Source organism: Alligator mississippiensis, chromosome 15 (assembly GCF_030867095.1).
Source record: "Alligator mississippiensis isolate rAllMis1 chromosome 15, rAllMis1, whole genome shotgun sequence".
NCBI classification, from domain to species: domain Eukaryota; kingdom Metazoa; phylum Chordata; order Crocodylia; family Alligatoridae; genus Alligator; species Alligator mississippiensis.
In genome coordinates this window covers 10,233,601-10,253,722 of record NC_081838.1, presented here as the reverse complement: position 1 = coordinate 10,253,722, position 20,122 = coordinate 10,233,601, and the positions used below count along the sequence as shown (strand labels likewise).

The following is a 20,122-nucleotide window of genomic DNA, read 5'->3' as shown; positions in this document are numbered from 1 at the left end:
CCATGTTCATTTTGGCATCAATAATGACTCCAAGATCCTTTTCTGCCTCTGCACTGATGAGAAGGGAGTTCCCCAGCCTGTAGGTATGCCGCTGGTTCTTCCCCCCCCAGGTGCAGCACCTTGCACTTGTCAGTGTTGAACCCCATCCTGTTCTCATCCACCCACCCCTGTAATTTGTCTAGATCTAGTTGTAGCCTGTCCCTCTCCTCCAGCATGCCCACTTCTCCCCATGTTAGTGTCATTGCCTTGTGCGCCCCGTTCCTGCCCCCCTTCTCACCCTGCCCAAAACCCATTCACTGACCATACAAACTTCAGGCAGATTCTCACCAATTAAAGACAAGGGGGGGGTTGAAAAAAGAAAAATACTGTTTATTTCACATGACTACATCAAGTGCATTAGTCTGACATGGCCATGGCAGCGAGAACCATCGGCCAGACCTCTGGTGGCCCCCCACCTCTCCCCACAGCTCATAAAATCCAACAGTACCTCTCCAACGTGGCATTACATGGGAGCGAGGGGGCCCAGCGTGCCCAGCAAGGGTGATCCAGGTGTGGGAGCCCAGGAGAACAGGGGCTTGGATGCAGGCAATAACACAGCAGGTTCTGATGACGCGGTATACACCCTCCCTGGGGTACAGACAATATGAAAGTGTTAGTGCCCCCAGCCTTCTCCCTCCTTCATCACCTGCACAGCACCAAACACTTCCTTGAACAGCCCAAGCTTCTCATGTTTGTTAGGGGGTTATTCAATCCTAACTCACCAATTTGGCCTCTTCCAAGAAGTGGTGCATCCTGACAAATACTCACCTCTCCACTTTCTCTGGGCAGATCCAAGTATTTCCCCTGGATTGGAGGCTCTTCTACAGGCAAGGACAAGCATTGGGGTGTTGCTGGAAGACCCCAGGTGGTATATGCCTCATAGCCATGCTAGCTGCCCGGTGCGAGGCTTGATTGGCTGGTCTTGCCCTAAGAGCTGCATCCCCAGCTCAGCACAGGGAACAGAGCAAGGCATCCATCAAAGCCAGCTTGCCAAGCAAGGAGAAATCCTTGAGGAACAGAAATCCCCCAATTTCCTTAGGCATAGTCAGAGACATGCAGACACTGTTGCCCAACAAAGATGCATTAAATCAGACATGCTGATGATCTCCCCAGTCCGCAGCCCAGCTCAACACAGCCTGAAGGCATTTCTACTTATGGTAGCACCAAGCCAGAGCATTTCTGCTTATGGTAACACCAGCCTCCTCCATGCTAGAGCAGAGACCTTGTCTCTGCTGTCATGATAGGGGTATGGCTCAGGGAAAGGACTCTTGAGATTTCCACTGGCAGAATGATTTGCCCTGAATTTCCTTGTGATTCAATATTCAGCCTGACAACCATAGCCACCATCCACGTCCTAGGTTGGAGAGGGGCTGGTGGGATCTTCTGCTGCCGGAAGACCCCACCTCTAAAGCACATGCCTTTCAATGTCTCCTCCTTGAGGACTATTAAATAATTTCTTCTCTCCATCTCCCCTGTAGGTTGGCCGTTGGCTGCAAAACGGAATCGTTCCAATTCCATCTCCGATTTACTCACAGGCAGACCAAAGCTCCTGTCCCCGGGAATGACTTCTAGTGATCTATTTTGGGATTGGAAATTAGACCTCAGGAGTTGTTTTTTTAAAGCATAGGCCCAGGTGAAGCAGCGCTACCTCTTCAAGGTTTGCAAGGATGATAGCAGGAGAGATAGCACCGTGCCAGCTTTTCCCCAGACTTTCAGTTAAGGATTATTGTGCAATTATCTCTCTCTCTCTATTTGGCTTTTACACTTCTACTTAGCAAACACACCTCCTGCTGCTTTCTTATACTCAAGACATAGGCGGATGCTGCTGGCCTCCTCTGCCTGCAGGGATCTGATACCCACTGTTTTTTCAGCTCTGTCCTGCTTTTCTGTCAAACCCATCTCTGGGTGAGACCCTCTTGCTTGCCCCTACCTGCCAGCTACAGATACTTGCAGGGACATCACAGGCTGGGCAAGGGTGACTGGAGGCAATGCTGAATGGCTGCTGACGGGGAAGGTGCCCATTATAATTCAGCACTGTTAGGGCCGGATGCAGGCCGCCCAGGGCTGGGACAGAAAGGAGGCCGGAAAATGGTAATTTTTTTATTATTATTATCATTATCTCTGGCGAAGTGGGGCCTGATACTAAAAGTTCACCTGGGGCCACCGGGAGTCTAGGTACGGTGCTCAGCACTGGAGGTGGATTTTGTCTGCCCCCCTCGCCCATTCCCTTGCCATGATCTAAAGGACAGGGATGAAGACAGTCACAAGCTGAGTCCCTGCCCTAAGAACCACTCTCCCAGGGGAAGCAGGAGGGGCCTCTACGTGGGGGTCCCTTCATCAAGGGCCAAATGCAACCATCAGCTTCTCTCAGCACATGGGGGGCAGCTGCCACCTCCTCACCCCTCTGAGCCACAAGGACTCCAGCTTGTCACCCTTCTAGTCAAAGCCACTCTCCAAGGTTGAGCTTAGCACCCCATTGGGTGCTATACCCTGGACAACCCACACTTGCCCCACAAGGCCCATGTTGCTGGAGGGCCTGGGTTCGAATTCCCAGTGCTACAATTAACTGGAGCTGATACAAACAGGAAGAAGATGGAGCATGCTAATGGCTTAGCGCCTGCCTATTTCAATCAACCCAATTAGTGAACAAAGTGATTGCCTCAGCCAGCCCTTTCCCCTTTAGTGCAATGTAACCATTTGTTTTCCAGGGTTTGTGGGGGGTGGGTGAGTGGGTGGGGAGAGCTAAATGCCAGGACTGTTTTCCTCCAGCAAACGAGGTTAGTAGGGGAGCAGCTGGCTCTTTATTACTGCTGGCACCCCCAGCCCTAGCAGCTAGTCACATTAATAACTTCAATTTAAAGTCGTTTGCTGGGTACTGTTTAGAAAGCCTAGTCTCAGGGCAGAGGGTATAAAATAAGCTATCCCCCAGGATGCTGTTAGATCCCAAGAACCTGCTATCACACCGGGAGAAGAGGAGGGGATTAAAAATAAACAGGGATCGCAATTAAAATGTTTCCCATCTCCCTGGCTTGGCCCCTGTGTGGCCTCAAGAGTTGCTGGAACAAAGCTCCCAGGGCTAGAAGCTTTGTCTGACATGGAAATGCAGACCAGTGACCTCCTGCCCTGGGGGGAAGGGGGAAGAGGTGGTATTTGCAGGGAGGGAGCTCCAGCACCACGCACAGGGTTACACTCAGGAGGAAGAGGAAGAAGGGGCTAGGCACGAAGTCCAGTGCGGACGCAAGGACCAGAAGGGGCATAAACATATATGCACACGGTGGGGAAGGAATCCGCCCACCCGCCACGACAGTCACTGGCTGGGGCAGGGCCAGGGGACAGGCAGTCACAAAGTGCTCAGGGCAAGATCCCAGGGGGAGGCAAGTCGCAGGGGTGGGGGGGCCGTCTCCACCTGCCCACCCCCTAGGCCTAGGGGATCTGAAAGACGTTGAGTTTGCTAGTGTTTTTGAGCGTCTGCCGGCGGTTGCAGAACCAGACCCGGACAACCTCGCGGTCGTAGTTGAGCTCCTTGGCGATCTCAGTGATCTCCTGCCCGGTGGGCAAGGCGTTTTTCTCGAAGTAAGCATTGAGCGCCTCGATGGCCTGGGGCGTGAAGGACGTGCGGCGCTTGCGCTTCTTGGAGGGCTCGCCACCCACAAACTCCATCAGGTTTTGCTGCCCTTCCTGGTTCCGCAGCTCCGCCTCGCTCAGCCACTTCTCCAGCACTGGCTTCAGCTTCTGGGCACTCTTGGGCGTGATGTCCAGCTTCTCAAACCTGCAGGTGAGGTTGTGGGGAGGAGAAGGCTCATGAGGCCCACCCAGTCTCAGGAAGCAGCCAACAGGGCCCAAAGACAAAAATTGAGCCAGTTACTGACCCATGTAAGGCCAGCAAGACAAAAGGCTGGCGAGGGAAGCTGATGGCAATAGGGGCCAGCATTGATGGACAGTTCTACGAGCACCTCAAGGCTCTGGGTCAGTCCACACTACCGGGAGGTATTAGGCTTCCTTCCCTAGTTCTGGGCAGAGTAGCTAAAGCAGTGGGAGACCTGTTATCAGATCTCCTGGACCCTATTCCCTGCTTTGAGTGGGCATGGCAGAAAGGGGAGACAGGGCCAAGCATCAGGGGTCTGGAAAGCATGGGAGAGTCAGGATGCCTGGGTACTGTTCCTGGCTCTGAGGCCAAAAAGCATGCCTGAGATTGCGATGTGGAGTACGTGTCCCAGTGCTGTGCCCAGGTGTTAACACGTCTCTCCACTGGGGTTTGGTGCCTGTGGCGAGCGGATGGGGAGGGGGTGTTTCACAGCTAGTCTCCTGAAAGGGAAGCCCAGAGAGCCCAGGCTCCTTTTTATCCTATTGTTCTTCCTGATGGGTAGGCTACACAGTTAAGCAGGGGCTCAATGCTGCCTACCCTAAGCCACCCAGCCCAGCCCCGGACCTGGCTCACCTGCAGATCGCAGACTGGCTGTAGGCTGGCCCTTCCGTGGCTGTCAAGGCCTGGCCCACCTGTGTCTGCGTCAGCCCCAGCGACAGGCGGCGGATCTTGAAGTTCTTGGCGAACTCCCGGATCTCCTCCAGGTTGATGCCGTCCTCGTCGACGCCAGTGCTGGGAGTCTGGGGCTCTGGAAGCAGGTGGAGCTGTGAGGCCATGCGGTTCACTTGGCCACATATCACTTCCTAGCAAGGACATCATCCACCCCGAATCCCCATCCCCCTGACCAAGAGAGAGACCTCAAAGTGGAAGCAGGCCCCACTTCCTAGCAGGGTTGCCCTCCTCCCCATCCCTTCTGATCAAGAGAGAGAGCTTGAAGTGGAAGCAGGCCCCGCTGTGCTAAGTACTGCAGGGAGAGACAAAGAATCATAGAAAATGAGGGTTGGAAAGGACCTCAGATGGTCACATCTAGTCCAACCCCCTGCTCCAAGCAGGACCAGCCCCAACTACATCATCCTAGCCAAGGCTTTGTCTACCCGGGTCTTAAAAATCTCCAAGGATGGAGATTCCAGCACCTCTCTAGGTAACCTGTTCCAATGCTTTACTACCTTCCTAGGTAGAAAATTTTCCTAATATCCAACCTCAACTTCCCTTGCTGCAACTTGAGACCACTGCTCCTTGTTCTGTCATCTGCCACTACTGAGAACAGTCCAGCTCCAAAAAAATATGGAACGCTTCACAAACTTGCAGGTCATCCTTCTGCAGGGGCCATGCTAATCTTCTCTGCATCGTTCCAATTTTAGTATATGTGCTGCTAAAATGACCACAAAAGAGCCCAGCCCCACAGAAAGAGACACCCTAGCCCATAGCTGACAGGACTCAAACCTGTGCATGGGGTCCTCAACAAATTTCACTTCTATTGCCTTAATTTCTTCGCTCCTCTTCTGGGCAAGTGATATGGCCGTGGCATAAAGCGAGGGAGGGACTCTCTCTGATCCAACAGGCTAGCAAAGGAACAGAATCTAGGTGTCTTGAGCCAGAGGCCAATGCTACATCTCCTGCTGTGGAAGCACAGATGCTTATTCTCCCTTGGTTTGACCTGCCCCATCTCTGGGGGTAACAGGGATCCGTTTGGGGCAGTGACACGCTATGCAGAACGCTGAAGAATCAGATTCAGCTCAGGCTGCACCAGCACAGGGAACAGCCAAGGCTATACATGGGAACACAACACTGGCCCCCACCCTGTGCTCTGCCCCTCCCAACTCCTATGGAAGGGGCCAACTCAGGACTTCCTCCCAAACTTGCCAAGTGCATCACAGTGGTGCATATGTTTGAACTGGTAGGACTCCAGAGGTGCTTACTGGAAACCAGCTGGCTCACGGTTTGGGTCTCTGAGCACGTGACGGGAACGGGAGCAGAAGACGGCTTGGCCACAGGGGCTGGGTTGGCGATGACCACAGCTGGCTGGGTCAGAGCAGGGGCTGGCTGGATTGGCTGGACCTGGTAACACAGGGAACAAGGCTCAGAATCCCCCCAGGGAGGGCTAGATAGGTGTATTTTGCAGAGAGAGAAAGAGTGGGGGAGAGTTCTCAGCTGGGGTAGAGCACTAGCCACTCACCCCGCTCTTTGCCAGCATACTGCGCTAATACACAGATGTCAGCAGTATAATCTAGAACAGCTCCAGGCTTATCTCAGGGCCAAGGCTGGTCCAGACTGGCCTGGAGGCAATCAGCCCAGCTACACTCAGGTTACTTAGGCAGCTTTTCCGTTCATGCCTCCCAGGGCTTTGTCTTGCTTGTATGTCTGGCCTGACTGTGAGAGGTCCCAGGAAAACCAGTGACCTCTGACATGGGGCTCCCTGTCCATTCTGGGGCTCAGCTGCCACCAAGATTCAGCCCACAGTCATGGTGCTGGTCCCTGGCAGAGACACCACATATTTGGGGATGGGTTCACACTTCTTAGGTCCAATATCCAATTCACCAACTTCATCAGGCCTCTGGGAGCAGCCACAGGTTTGTGGCTTTAGGTCTAGATATGTTCCTGTAACACATGGCCATGCGCACTGCAGCAGGGAAAGGTGTCTGGCTTGACACCCGGTGTCCCAAGCTCACCTCGTTCTTAATGGGAGGCTCCGGGGCGCTGGTTTTCTTGATGGCGGCTGTCTGAATGGTGCTGCTGGCCAGTGTGGCAATGACCTGCCCCTGAGCGTTGAGGAGCAGCTGCGGTGTTACTGTCTGTAGCTGCAAGTTCTGGGCTGGCAGGGCGGCCGGGGTGGGGTTGGCTGCTGCAAGGCCAGTGGGGTTTACCACCCATGGCAGCGTCCCAATGACCTGGGGAGGGGTGAACACGGGCATCATGGGGGTGTTGCACTAAAACCTTTCCCTCCCTGCACTGGGATGCGATACAGCCCCCCTCCACGATTCTCTTCCCCTTCTCAGGTCCCCCCCTGCTTTGTCGGTGGGAGGGCAGGGTTGGGTACTGGGTTCCTGGCTTGACCCACCTGCCCCTGGGCATTGGTCAGGATCTGGCTTGTGATCCCCTGCATGCTGGAAATGGTGTTTGCAATCACTGGGGCAGCTGCCAGGGAGCCAAGCAGCTGGGTCTGTCCACCGAGGGAGGCTGCACTGATCTGCAGAGGAAGCAGGACATGGGTAAGACAGAGGCAGCCGTACTCCATGTGTCCCTCACCTTCACTGATGCCCCTGGCAGGGAGGGGCTTTCCACCCCTTTATAGTACTCAGCAGCATGGCAGTGGTGAGGCTTGTCACGTCACTCCCTCCAGTCAACCCTCACTGGGTTACAGTGCCATTCTGGCAGGTGTGCCACAGATTAGTCCCACACATCACTCTGATCCCCTTCCCCTGCCAAACATGCTGCTCTGCTTTCTGTTTCCTGCCCTGTGCTCCCTGCCTGATCTATCACTGTGCTGCTTGTCCCCTTCCTGACCTGCTGCACATCACACATAAAGGTGGTCCGTGGGACTTGTGCTGCAGGCAGGCCACCCCTGCCCTAGGCTGTGGGGCTTTCAGCCTGTCCACTGGAAGGCTCATGGAGGCCTCTGGGACCTCTCCTGGGGACATCTGAACACTTCACAGCCTTCACTTGTATGCACCTTCAGGTGGATGCTGGGAGGCCTGTAAGAGGCCACTGTATGTGAGGCACAGAGGGTATTGAGACACTGTAGTGCCATTGACCTGGAAGGCCGGTGCCTTAATGGCCTAGCTACTGTCATGCAGAGCCTGGGGCAGAATAGGGATTTGAACTAGGCTCTCCCAAGACCCTGGACCCTCCTTACTCTCCCAGGTAACCAGGGGTCTCGAGGGCTGTTCTGAAGTCTTTGCCTAAATTTACGAGCATCCAGCCTGTCTCTGCTCTGGGCTGGCAGCTCTAAGGCCAACCCGCAGCTTCCCCCAGCCCCCACCTTGGCAGAGGAAAACCCCTGGCACCACAGCAACACCTTCCTTTTAGCCTCCAATGACTGCAAAACGCTCTACAAAGGAAGGCAGCAGCCTCACTGAGGAAACTGAGGCTTGGGGAGGTGAAGTGACTTGCCTGGGGTTACTCAGCAAGTCAGTGGCAGAGCCAAGAAAACAACCAAGGATTCCTGAATCCCAGGCCTGCGCTTTATCCACTAGCCCAGGCTGCCTCCCACTCAAATGGTGACATCAGCCCCTTACTATTCCTGGGTTAAAGGCGAATCCCGCGGGCTGGACCGTGATTTGCGTCTGGGTTTCCACCGGCTTGGCCACAGGTGGTGCGGACGCTGTGGTGGGCTGTGGCAGGATGGCCGGCTGGCTCTGCACCACCGGCGGAGCCTGGAACACAGGCGGTGCCTGGAGAGGAGGCCGGGGCTGCACTGTTTGCTGAGCCGGGAGGGGCTGGGCTGGCTGCACAGGGGCCGGGATGGCCGTGTTCAGCACCGTGGCGGCTGGAAGAAAAGCAGAGGTGGCAGTTGGAACGACTGCTGTGCATCAGTCTCCCTCCCCATCCTGCCTGCACACTCCTGGCACTGCAAGGTCCTTCCAGCCCAGCCTCCCTGCCTCCCACCTGCTCACTGCCTATAGACCGACTATGGGGGTTGCCTTTCCTGCCCTCCAAACCGGTGAGTGACCATCTTTATCTCTGCACCAGCACCAGCTGCTTCTCTGTCCTTTAGATGTCTGGCACTGGGAAGGGGGATGCAGAAAGGTGGCTTTTAGGGCAAGGCTGTGGCTGACTGGAGGTCCTGCTGTCACCCGTGGGTTTATTGCAAGTCTGAGCCCCAATACAGCCCCGATTCCTAGTTTCATGAGACTACATAAAGCATTTTTCAGCTTTACATAAACAACTACAAGTATGTTTCCAGCCGTCCTGACTGCCCAGAAGAGCTGAAGGATGACTGTCACTGGGAAAGCAAAAAGCCCTCTGCAAAGGGAGTGGGAGACTTATGCCCATTTTATAGACAGGGAAGCTGAGACATAGAGTGGGGAAATGACCTGCCCAGGATCACCCAGTATGCTGGCAGCACAGCTGGGAAAGGGACCCAGGAGTCCCAAGTCCTAGCCCAGTGCTCTACCCACCCAGACTAGGTCGTTCTCATATCAGCACCTGTGAGTGACCAAGGGCAGGTCACACTTGTCTCCAGAGCACTGAAGACACTTTGGCCATGGGAAGATCATCCCCCAGCTGACCTATATGCATGCTGGCTAGTCCCAATCCCACCTCCCTTCCACCAAGCCATCCTCCTTCTGCCACCAGCTCCTTGCCTGGAGGCAGATCTGCCTCCCCTCTCCCAGGGAGTTGGCAAAAAGCAAGGATCACAAACAGCAGTCTCTCTAAAATGAAGGGGAATCTGAACAAGCCCCAGATCTTCCCACGCTATTAAGGAAACCACATCAGAGACCAGGGAGAACCCAGAGGGGACCAGCTACAGACTGGTGGGTCCTGAGCACTAAGAGCCGCTGGGTGAGGCATCTGTGCGGCTCCCCTGGGAAAGAGGCCAGTCCGAAGCTTGGCAGGAAGAATCAAGGGGGTACAATTCACCCCCGTGCACAGGCTGGGGCCTTATTAAGGTGGTGCATAACTTAAGGGGTGCGTAAACCTCTCAGCAGTGCTTTGCTCCAAGCTCAGTTCCACCCAGCCAGCAAAATGGGCTAGCCTGGGGTCTCAGAAATGTCAGCAGCAGACAGCACCCGAAAGCTGGCTCTTGGGCTCAGCCTACACAGCTCTGCTTGGCCTTAGCTTTGTGTGTCTTGCCAGTCAGCACCAGCCTGAAGAGGGGGCCTGAGGCCCAACTAGGGTGCTGGATAAGGCCTTGTTTCCCCCCTTCTGAGGCTGGAGGGAGCTGGGGACACAGAAGACCCCACGTGCCCCTTCAGAGCTTCGCCGTGGCAGGAGGAGGGGCCGTTACCTTGCAGATTGGCTATGGGCGGTTTGAAAATTCCCCCTGTAGGAGAAGCAGCCGTCAGTCCAGGAAGGGCAGCGACCGTTGCTGTAGGAAATGTCCACACAGCCAGTCCCTGCTGACTTGCCACTTGACCTGAAATACTGATGGGGATAAGAAGAGGTTGAGTAACTGCCCCTGCGGGAACCATTACTCCTGTCACAACTGTTGCTAAGCTTTCCTGAGTCAAGACCTGCAAAAGCAAACAAGATTTCAAAAAGAAAAAAGAACACATCAACGCCACTGCAGACCGCCTCAGCGCGTGAGCCCCGGCGAGACCTGGCACCGGCAGGGGAGGCCTGCCCGCCCCCGGCCTGCACCTGGTATCGCTCCCGTCTTTGCAGCTGGGTTTCCAGCTTGCGGGAGCCCTCCAGAGCCCAGCTGTGAAATTATTGCCAGACTGGCACTTTTGGGCTTGTGGGCAGCAGCCTCTCAGGCCCTGTTTGCAGGGCACTGCATGGAGGAGGCTGGCCTGGGGGTGGAACAAGACTCCAAGCTTATGTCCCACGGTCACAACTGCAGCACAGTGCCCAGTGCACTGCTGGGAGTGGTCCCAGCAGGTGCATCTCTGCAGCCCCCGGCAGAGTTACAGCCCCAATCATTAGTAGTGACTATGTGCTATAAGCAACCCCAACCCGCTCCACCTACTAATCCCCACCCCACCCCACCCCATCCACGCAAACGCTGGGTATTTACCTGTGGTGTGGCATGCACTGTTACAGGGGCTAAGGTTTGCGTCTGCTGGCTTGTGACTTGGCTGAAGGTGCTGACAGATGGGACGCTGGTGGCTGCTATTCCAGGCAACGATTTGACTTTGCCTTGAAAGGAGGGAATAATATAAATTCAAGAGAATCCGTCGCTCCCAGTAACAGCAGCCCCTAGCCCTTCTCTAGCTATGGCCATCGGTACAGTGTAACATAATTTACGGCCCAGCTTGGGGTCATGATGCCCATTTCACAGGTGGGGAAACTAAGACTCAGGAAGAGGAAATAACTTGCCAGAGGTCAAATAATAATTCAATGGCAGAGCAGGGGATGGAGCCCAGGTGTCCTCTGTGCCAGGGGGTGCCCTCACTATTAGGGTCTGCCTTGCAGTGCTGCTTTCTGTCCCCTTCCAGTGGGGTATTGTATATGCATGTTACCGGTGCTGAATCACTACAACTGGATTATTTTGGCTCCGATATCAAAGGCTCATACTTTTGAGATCTAGGAGTCCCATCCCCACACTGAGGGGTAAGACTGTTTGGAGTGGGAGCTCTCCTCGCCCCTAAAGGGGTTGAGCGCATAGCAGGTAACTGAGCCAGGCTGGCTGGTGGGAAGCTAAACCTTGAGGAACGTGGTGCTATGAGTGTCGTGGGCTTTTGCAAGACAATTCCTTGAGATCATGAGCAGGACTGGCCACATGGCAGCTTCACAGAGCCCCCTTTCTGTGTTTCCAGAGCACAGGAATGTCTTTCACAGCTGGAAAAGCTCAGCTCCCAGCTGCCTCTAGCAGCACCGAGGAGCCTCCAGGTGGGAATCCAACTTCCAGCATGGCTTCAGAACCAGATTTTCACATTGGAACAGCCTGATTTTATTTTATTGTATTTTACTGAAGATAAACATGGCTTTTCAACCAAAGCAGAATTTTGGAAAGTTGCAATTTTCTGCTTTTTTTTTTTTTTACTTAAATCAAAGACAACCTTAGAAGGTGAAAAATATTGTTAAAATTTCTTGCACAAAATATTTTTTGGGTTTTCTCAGTTCAAGGGTTTGAGTCATTTTCAGTTCAGATGTTCCTCCGAGGCTCTCAACCCCCACCTCAACATCCTTACAAACTCTACTTTAGACATCTTATTTTTAGTATGGTTAACATACGGAAGGAAGCTTTCTCTCCAAGTGTCACCAAAACCTCTCCGTCACCTGCATTTATCGCCTTCACGTATGTTCTCAACCATCTCTTGCGTTCGTTCTGTCCTGATTACAAATTAGGCAGCTATTGACTGTAACCACTTCGCGACTCTAATCTATTTGGGCGGGCGGCTGTTTCCTCCCTTGTCTTTGCAGAAAATATTGGAGGAGAAAAGATTTTCTATGCTGAACTTGAGCTTTGTTGAGAACTGAGACAAATAATTGTAATGCCATGCCTAATATCATCTGCCTTTTTCAACCACCTGCTCTTCGGATCATAAAAGCAAAATATAGGGATTTTCACTGGTCGGCAACAAAGTGCTTTACGAAGGAGCTCAGCAGCCTTATTGCCACTGCACAGCTGGGGAAACTGAGGCACAGAAAGAGGCTGTCACTTGGCCCATTTCCTGTTTTACCCACTAAGAAGCCTGCTTCAGGGCTATGGGATGGCTGGAAGCGCTCCTGCTGGCTCCCTCCCTGCCCCTCTTTATTCTGCCTCTGTTCACACCTCCCTCTCTGGCATCTAATGTCCTGCAGCTGCCACAGTGCACAGAGTCAAGGTGACACCTTGTGACCACACCCAGGTACTGCAGTTTGCTGGATGGTCCACCTAGGTACTGCAGTTTGTGAGATCTGTAGCCAGAGCTCCAGCCAATTTACCCAGCTGGCAGTGAATGGCACAGGGAGAACGCAGGCGCATTTACACGAGATGCTTTAAGGTGCATTAGCCTAAATTTAAGGCACATTAGGGTGTGCATCTATAGGTGCATGCCCTTAATGCGCTTGAAAAATGGCGATTTTGGGCTAATCGTGCCTACATTTGATACCTGCAAATGCAGATATCAAACTTAGGCACGGATACTTAAAGTGCATTAACGCACGGGTAGATGCATTAAAGCACGTTAATGCTGTGTGTGTGGTCTAATTGGGAACAAACTTTAATGCCAAGTCAGTCCACACACAGTGTTAATGCTCTTTAACGCTTGCACATGTAGATGTCTGCCTAACCCACTTAAAAAACCCACTTAAAGCAGAAAAGGACAATTTTCTTGCCATTTTCCAGTTGGTCTACTAAAAGGTATAATTTTAGAACCAAGAGTTCTAGTTTTTTGTAAACCCACTTAATGCACATTAAGCTAATGCGCATTAAATTTAGGCATGCTTAAATGCACATGTAGACACACCCTGTGTGTGCTAACGGGCAGGACCGTATCTTTGCTGCTGAAAACTAAGAGCAATTAAAGCATCGTTCCAGGACATGCCTCTTCCCTTCCTCAAACCTCAGGCTGATGACCGTCGCCGGCCAAAGCAGCTGAGCACAAAAGTCACTACAGTATCTTCCATTTATAAAGTGTTTTTCATCTCCAAAGACCCATAAGTTATAGAACTGAATAAGTCTGCTGTCTATAGGGGTTAAAGTATCCCAGGGAGGGCAAAGCAGCATTTAAAGGTAAAGGACAAGGTTGGCACCAGAACAAATGGATCTAAACTGGCCATGTCTAGATTCAGACTGGAAATCAGAAGGTCTCTAAAGATGGAAGGATCAAGGCTCTGGATCAGCCTCCCAGGAGCGGGGACAAAAGGAAAAAGAGCAGGTTTCAAGATGCTATGGTACAGGTGTCTGTAACAGCAGGGACCTGGTCTGCATGACCCCTTCCAGCCCTGCATCCCCACCCACCACTGAAATGCAGCAACCTCTGGGAAGAAGAGATTTAACAGTGTGTATCACCACCACAGAGCTGCCTAGGGAAGAAGTATTTCGTAGTCCTGCTCTGCTTTGACTGGAGTGAGGCTGCTCTCAGTGGTGGCAAATGACAGAACAAGGAGCAATGATCTCAAGTTGCAGAAGGGGAAGTTTAGATTGGATATCAGGAACAACTTTCTCTCTAGGAGATAACAGGGATCAGCTAAGTCCCCTCAGCCCTTATTCGCTTCACCCTCTTTGGGCAGTTGCCACCAAAACCTCTCCATCACCTGCAGGTATCACCTTCACGTATGTTCTCAACCATCTCTTGTGTTCGTCCTCTTGCCTTGATGTACCCAGCATTTAAAGGGAGGCTGCCCTAAAGCTTCCCATGCCTGACTGTGCTGTCATGATCACAGGTGTCTGTAGTCATTGCCTTAAGGGCTAATTTTGCGGGCTCCACCCTCTCCAATACCCACTCCCATGCCTCACAGATGATCTAACTCATGACCTTCCTGGGCTACGGGCTCCCAGCCTGTCCTTGTCCCTCCTAAAGTTTGAGCTCCTTGGCACCCTTGGTCTCTGGCTATGACTCCTGGCCTGTGGCCCATCTCCTGGGCCAGTGAGACCTTTGGGCTCCCTTGGCTCTGCTGACACTTGCCTCTCCTGGGCTATAGACCTCTGGGCTCTCTAGTCCTGCTGACAGCCAGCCCTCTTTCTTGGGTCAAGACCTTTGGCCCCACACTCAGCTCTCTGAGCCCTCTGGTCCCTGGCTTTGCCCCTCTATGGGCTCTGGGCCCTCTGGCCCCGCTCTCTGCCCTTTGCTCGGGCTCCAGCCTTACTCCCAGGCCTCGCTCAGACTCATTCATCTGTGCTGGGCTTCAGGTCCCAAGCCCCAGGACCTGTCTAGTGATCCCCTCCTGGGCTCAAGCTCTCTCCCTCTGGGCTCCAGGGTTATCTCTTCCAAAGCCTGCTCTGGCCCCATGCTCCACTTCTCAATGGGCTCATGCTCTCTCCCTATGAGCTGCAGGCCCTCTCTTTTTTTAGCCCCTCTTCCTTTCTCTCTGGGCCAGCTGGGACCTCCATACCTTCCCTTCAGTCCCTTCCACGACCATCAGAGAAGGTCTGCCTCTTCAGGCTACTGGCTCACCTAGCCCTGTTCCCACAGTTATCGACTCCAAGGCCTGGCTGTCCGTGGGCTCTGGCCTTGCTTACCCCAATTCAGCTGTTATCTCAAGAACCCTGCTGCCAGGAGCTCCTCTCCTGTGGCACTCAGGGCCAGACTCCCCAATTAGCCCCTGCCACACCTGCAGGCTGCTCCTCAAGCATCCTCTGTGGCACAGGAGGGTGGTGAAGCACTGGAACAGGCTACCCAGAGGTGGTGGGATCTGCATCCTTGGAGGTCTTTAAGACCCAGCTAGACAAAGCCTTGGCTGGGATGATCCAGTTGGGGCTGGTCCTGCTTGGAGCAGGGGGTTGGACTAGATGTGCCTTCCTAAGGTCCCTTCCAACCCTCATTTTCTATGATTCTGTGATGAAGTCAAGAGGAAATCTTGGCCTCCCACTGGAAATCAGCGGAGAGGTCCATCTGCCCTTGCTGGGAGCAGCCCTCAAGCACGAGTGTTCAAACACTGCTCTGGGTCTGGGCAGCTTCCCACTACATTGCAATAACCCACAGGGCAGACAACCACGTAGCAGAGAGGGCCCCATACCGATTGTCTCTCCACATGTGGTCTCTGGGTTCGGCTGTACCTCTTCTCTCCCCGCTTTGCCTGTTTCTGAGGGGCAGCTGTTGGCTGCTTCCTCAGCAGCTGCGTCCAAAGTCTTTCCATCCTCCTCTGCTGGAAGCGGGGCGTCGACTCCCACCTCCAGCACTCGGATGGTCTCGTGGCTCGACATCACAATGACCTGGAAGGAGAGAGTCGAGCATCAGGGAGGTCTTGACAGGCCCCAACCCCGACCCCGAAGCCATGAGCAAGACAAGGGCATGATGCTCTGGGTTTCATGTTGCCTGTGAAGTGAAAAGCAGAAATGGCTCAGATCTATCCACTGATCTAGGCTACAGGGCTGCAGACTAGTCAGTCACTCCGGTAGCTAGGTGCAGCCCCTGTAACCTGGTGCTGCTCCATTAAGACAATGGGTCAAAGCTGGTATAACGCAGCATCACTTAACTCCATTAAATGACTGAGCCACATTCCCAACTGGGCCAAATGGGTAACGCTCCATTGACAGGCCTGTGTTCTCCAGCTGGCCTCAATCAGCAGGACCGAACAGGGAACAGTGCAGATTACTACTCGCTTAGGATGTGGCCTTGAGGAGGTGGAGCCAGGCAAGATGTTCTCAGACTGCAAGTATGCGGCATGACCAGAGGAAGGCAGGGGCTGAAGTACAGACAGACGTGCCCTGAATGGCAAGCTGAACCCTGGGGATGTCATACTGCCTGGGGACAAGGTCACATGGGGGGGTCAACAGCAGAGATACCCATGCACTCCAAAGGAGGGAAAAAAACCCGAATCAAATGCAAGGCCTGTCCAGAGCCACAGCTTCAGCACCTAGTCAGGCTCCAAAATCACTGGCCTGAGTTGCACAAGTCCTGAGTCCCCAGGATTGATTTTGGGTGCTTTGCGTGGTTGCAAATCATGGCTCTGACATAGCCGCCATGCGGCCAAACCCTCCGATTCCAGACACATTCCTGGGATTCAAACCGTGCGTTGTCATTACGAGTGTGCCCTAGGAAACCCTTTGAGTTCGTGCTTTATGCTCTCCTCCATGCATAAAAGAGGGCAAGAACGTTCTTGTTTTCAATGAAAGCCTCGTGAAATCCCTGGAGTCCAGCAGCTGAGGCTTCAGGCTGAAGGCCAGTTCCCACCTGAGAGCCGGTGCTGTCGCAGGGGCCCTCATAGGAATTCTGGAGCTGAACTGCAGGCAAGTAAGTTTGCCAAAGTGCTGGTCCCAAATGCAGGGAGACAGCAAAGCTCTGCTCTGTCTGCTGCACCTGCAGGATTCAATCGCTCCCCTCTCCCCACAACAAGGCTTCAGGCCCTCCTGGCCTGAGAAGTGAGTGAGACACCTGCTGTCAGCTCCAGCTCTGTCCAGGGCAGCCAGGATACCTGACCACTCTAGCAAGAGCTGCCCTATGGTGATGCAGCCAGTACCTGCTCATTGACTGTCAGCGAAGCCTCCTGGGGCTGCACGGCGTCCGTGTCCATGGTGCGTCACTCGGAGCTGGGCTGTGGGGGGCGGCTCAGACTTTCTACATGCTGCAAACAAAGAGACAAAGGTCACAGGAGCACTGGCAGCTACTACAGACTCTCACCCATACAAGCAGTCAGCTACCCAGCAACAAGACTTTTGCCTCTCCCATCCCCTTATACCCATCTGATTGCATGGAAACAAGACCAAGAGATGTATCTGTCCATCCAATGGTCCAGCTCCCAAAGCAGGATGCTTGGACCATGGCTACAAGGCTTCCCTCCCTCCTGACCCTGGACTGCAAGTGGTGGCACCAGGCCTGGCATCAGGGAAAGACTGAATAGACAACAGGCAGAGCAAGCATTAGGGATTCTGTTCGAGACACCCATCCCGCCCCTTCCCATCCAGCAGGGAAGCAATGGCACCGCCTCAGACAGGATCCATGCAAGCCCAGCCCAGAACCACCTGGGACGAGGCAGTCCAAAAGATCAAAAATCTCCTTATGGATCGATTAACCTCTCCTTCCCCTTAGGATCAAGCCAGCATCCCTCTCCCAAGACAAGCAGACTCTCTCCAGCGTTCTTAGGCTGGGATTCTCTTCTCCCGTTGCAATATGGGACTGATGCACCTAAATCCCATAGGCTTCTTCAGAAAAACTCAGAGATGCCACATCCAAAGATAACCAGCCCCTGTCCAAGGGCCCAGAGCATCTCCAAGAGAACTTAAAAGCTCTTCAGGGCTTTGAAAGTCTCCGCAGCTAGTGTCAGTCTCCAAAGCGGTCAGAGTCAATTAGCTCCTTCCTAACAAGAGCCCCTCTTGACGAGGCGATCTTGGTCTACATTTCCTGGAGGGTGATGCTTGCTTTGGCAGGAACCTCACACACCTGTTGACCATGAAGCCGCTCCTCTCCGAACGTCCTTCGTTAGCTCCTTTGGTCATGTCCTGCCCCCTCCGCTAAGTGTAATTGCTTTCTGAAGAGGCTTATGAATTTTTTATTAGGAATGTGTCTGGGATGCATTTAACCAGCCGGGCTGGATGACATTCACAATGACTTGATGCATGTGTGAAGACGTCCTTGTTTCTGTAACCGCATGGGAGACTAAGTGCTCCCACTGCTGCCAACATCCGGAGTTACCAGTGACAGGGAAGGGATTCTCTGCCCCAAGTGGCTTCGGGAGCTTGGAGGATTGGGGACACATTGCCTCTTCCATGCCACTGTGCCGGCCATGCTACACGGAGCAGCTGGGTGACAAGGGGTGGGGTCCTGGTTAGTCTTTCAATGGTGGATCTCACTTAGACCAAGACACCCTTGAGCATCCAATGCCATTCCCTTCCTCGGGATTTTAGATATGCCCATCCCCACTGCTCCTTGAAATGCCCAGTGTCTCACCCGTGAGACAACGTCCAATCCCAATCACCACTGTGATACTCCCATTGCAAAAACCCAATATGCTGTATTTTTCAAGCCCCAAATTTTCCTCGTTTCTGGACGGAGCAGATCATGCTGTTCATCTAGCCTGCTCCCTGTCTTCAGGTAATTTGAAAAGCAAACGCGTGTCTGGGAGAGCTTAGACCGAGACGATCCTGCCTTGAGCAGGGGGTTGGATTAGAAATGACCACCTTCCTGCTGGGATGATCTAATTGGGGATGATCCTGCTTTGAGCAGGGAGTTGGACTAAATGTGACCTCCTGAGCTCCCTTCCAACCCTCATTTTCTATGATTCCTGAGGCAGCCTGACTTTTCTATGATATTTGCTATTGTTACGACAACTATTTGTAGTAACAGCAGTTGCAGTAACATTGAGATAGCCTTTAGTGGCACCAGCCCTGGTACAAGACCCCAGATGATGCTAGAGAAACAGAACAAAAAAAGTTTGACCCCAAAGATCTTGCAGTTGAAGTGCAAGTCAAGACACCCAGCAGATACAGCGGAGCACATGGAAACAAAGCTGAAATCTTGGCCTCACAGCTATCAAGGGAACCAGGGTTTCACCCTTGCAGCATGTAGTATATGGGAACTGGGTGTCTTTTGCAGCAGTGCAACTAAGGGGAGAGACAACAGGGGCAGCAGCCCCAGCAGCTGTCTTTGTGGGGGTGGGGTGGTGCAAAAATAGCCATGACCACAGCGGCAGCTGATAAACTATGATCTAGAAGGAGGCAGGGGAGACACCACGATGATGGTGTCGGCCCAGGTGGTTTTACTGACCTGCAGGGAGAAAAATCAGGAAGGCCAAAGCACAATTGGGGTTGCAGCTAACAAGGGACATGAAGGGTAATAAAGAGGAAGGTCAGGGGAAGTGTGGGTCCCTTACCAAATGGGGGAGGCAACCTTGTGACAGATGCGGTGGAAAAGGCTGAAGTGCTTGATGCCTTTTTGACATGTCTTCCCACTCAAGGTCAGCTCCCAGACTACTGCACCGGGCAGAACAGTTTGGGATGAAGGTGAGCAGCCACCATTGGTGAAAGAATAGGTTAGGGACTATTTAGAAAAGCTGAACATGTACAAGACCATGGAGCCAGACAGGATGCACCCAAGGGTGCTGAGGGAGTTGGCTGATGTGATTGCCAAGCTGCTAGCCATAATCTTTGAAAACCTATGGTAATTGGGAGAGGTCCCATATGAATGGAAAAGGGTAATATACCTTAGCAACTGTTGATCCCCTGGATTGTGGTGCACGCACAAGAGGTCTATGCACCCATTACATTAAGACCGTCAGTGTGGATACCTAGGCAAGAGTACGGAGGAGTGGAGGCTGCCCTAGACCTACCATCCTCTCTTAAGACCACTGAGACAGAGTCCAAAGGCCAGACCGAGTCCAGATGTTCAGTGTCTTGATGGTTATAGCTTCTGCCAGAGAGGACCAGATCAGAGCTGCTGCTGCTGTCAAATGCCTCGGCAAGGGCAGGTTTCTCTTAGGATGATGTCCCTTAGTCTTTCTCCAACCAAGGAATACCCAAAAGGAAAATATATTATGCCCATCATTAAGAAAGGGAAGAAGGAAGATCTGGGGAACTACAGACCAGTCAGTCTCACCTCAGTCCCTGGAAAAATCATGAAGCAGATCCTCAAGCAATTCATTTCTAAGCACTTGGAGGAGGAGAAGGTGATTAGGAACAGTCAGCATGGATTCACCAAGGGCAAGTCATGCCTGACCAACCTGATTGCCTTCTATGATGAGATGACTGGCTCAGTGGAAGCAGGGAGAGCAGTGGATATGATATACCTTAACTTTAGCAAGGCTTTTGTGCAGTCTCCCACAGCATTCTTGCAAGCAAGCTATGGAAGTATAGGTTGGATGAATGGACTGTAACCCAGATAGAAAACTAGCTGGATTTCTTGGCTCAAAGTGTAGTAATCAATGGCTCAATATCTAGTTGGCAGCAGCACACCAGGGGTTAGTCCCGGGGCTGGTTTAGTTCAATATTTTCATCAATTATCTGGAAGGTGGGTCGGTTTGCACCCTCAGCAAGTT

The 20,122-nt window shown here is 53.0% G+C and overlaps 1 protein-coding gene and 1 non-coding gene across 4 annotated transcripts in view; both read right to left on the bottom strand.

Moving 5' to 3' along the window:
* Positions 1-348: 348 nt before the first annotated feature.
* Positions 349-20,122, bottom strand: part of POU6F1 (POU class 6 homeobox 1) — a 31,358-nt gene continuing 11,584 nt past the window's right edge. For 2 of the 3 annotated variants that reach the window (XM_059719208.1, XM_059719207.1), the window contains exons 2-11: positions 16,613-16,717; positions 15,170-15,365; positions 10,581-10,702; positions 9,852-10,077; positions 8,140-8,390; positions 6,963-7,091; positions 6,574-6,792; positions 5,824-5,962; positions 4,484-4,652; positions 349-3,814 (exon numbers count right to left, since the gene is read on the bottom strand). In XM_059719208.1, the coding sequence (XP_059575191.1) occupies positions 3,463-3,814; positions 4,484-4,652; positions 5,824-5,962; positions 6,574-6,792; positions 6,963-7,091; positions 8,140-8,390; positions 9,852-10,077; positions 10,581-10,702; positions 15,170-15,365; positions 16,613-16,666 (1,857 nt within the window). In that variant the 5' untranslated portion in view covers positions 16,667-16,717 and the 3' untranslated portion in view covers positions 349-3,462. The remainder of the gene's footprint in view (positions 3,815-4,483; positions 4,653-5,823; positions 5,963-6,573; positions 6,793-6,962; positions 7,092-8,139; positions 8,391-9,851; positions 10,078-10,580; positions 10,703-15,169; positions 15,366-16,612; positions 16,718-20,122) is intronic. The other variant, XM_059719209.1, reaches the window with a different exon arrangement.
* LOC132245950 (U6 spliceosomal RNA) lies at positions 5,183-5,289 on the bottom strand. Its single transcript, XR_009457648.1, has one exon. It is a non-coding gene; the product is annotated as a U6 spliceosomal RNA (small nuclear RNA).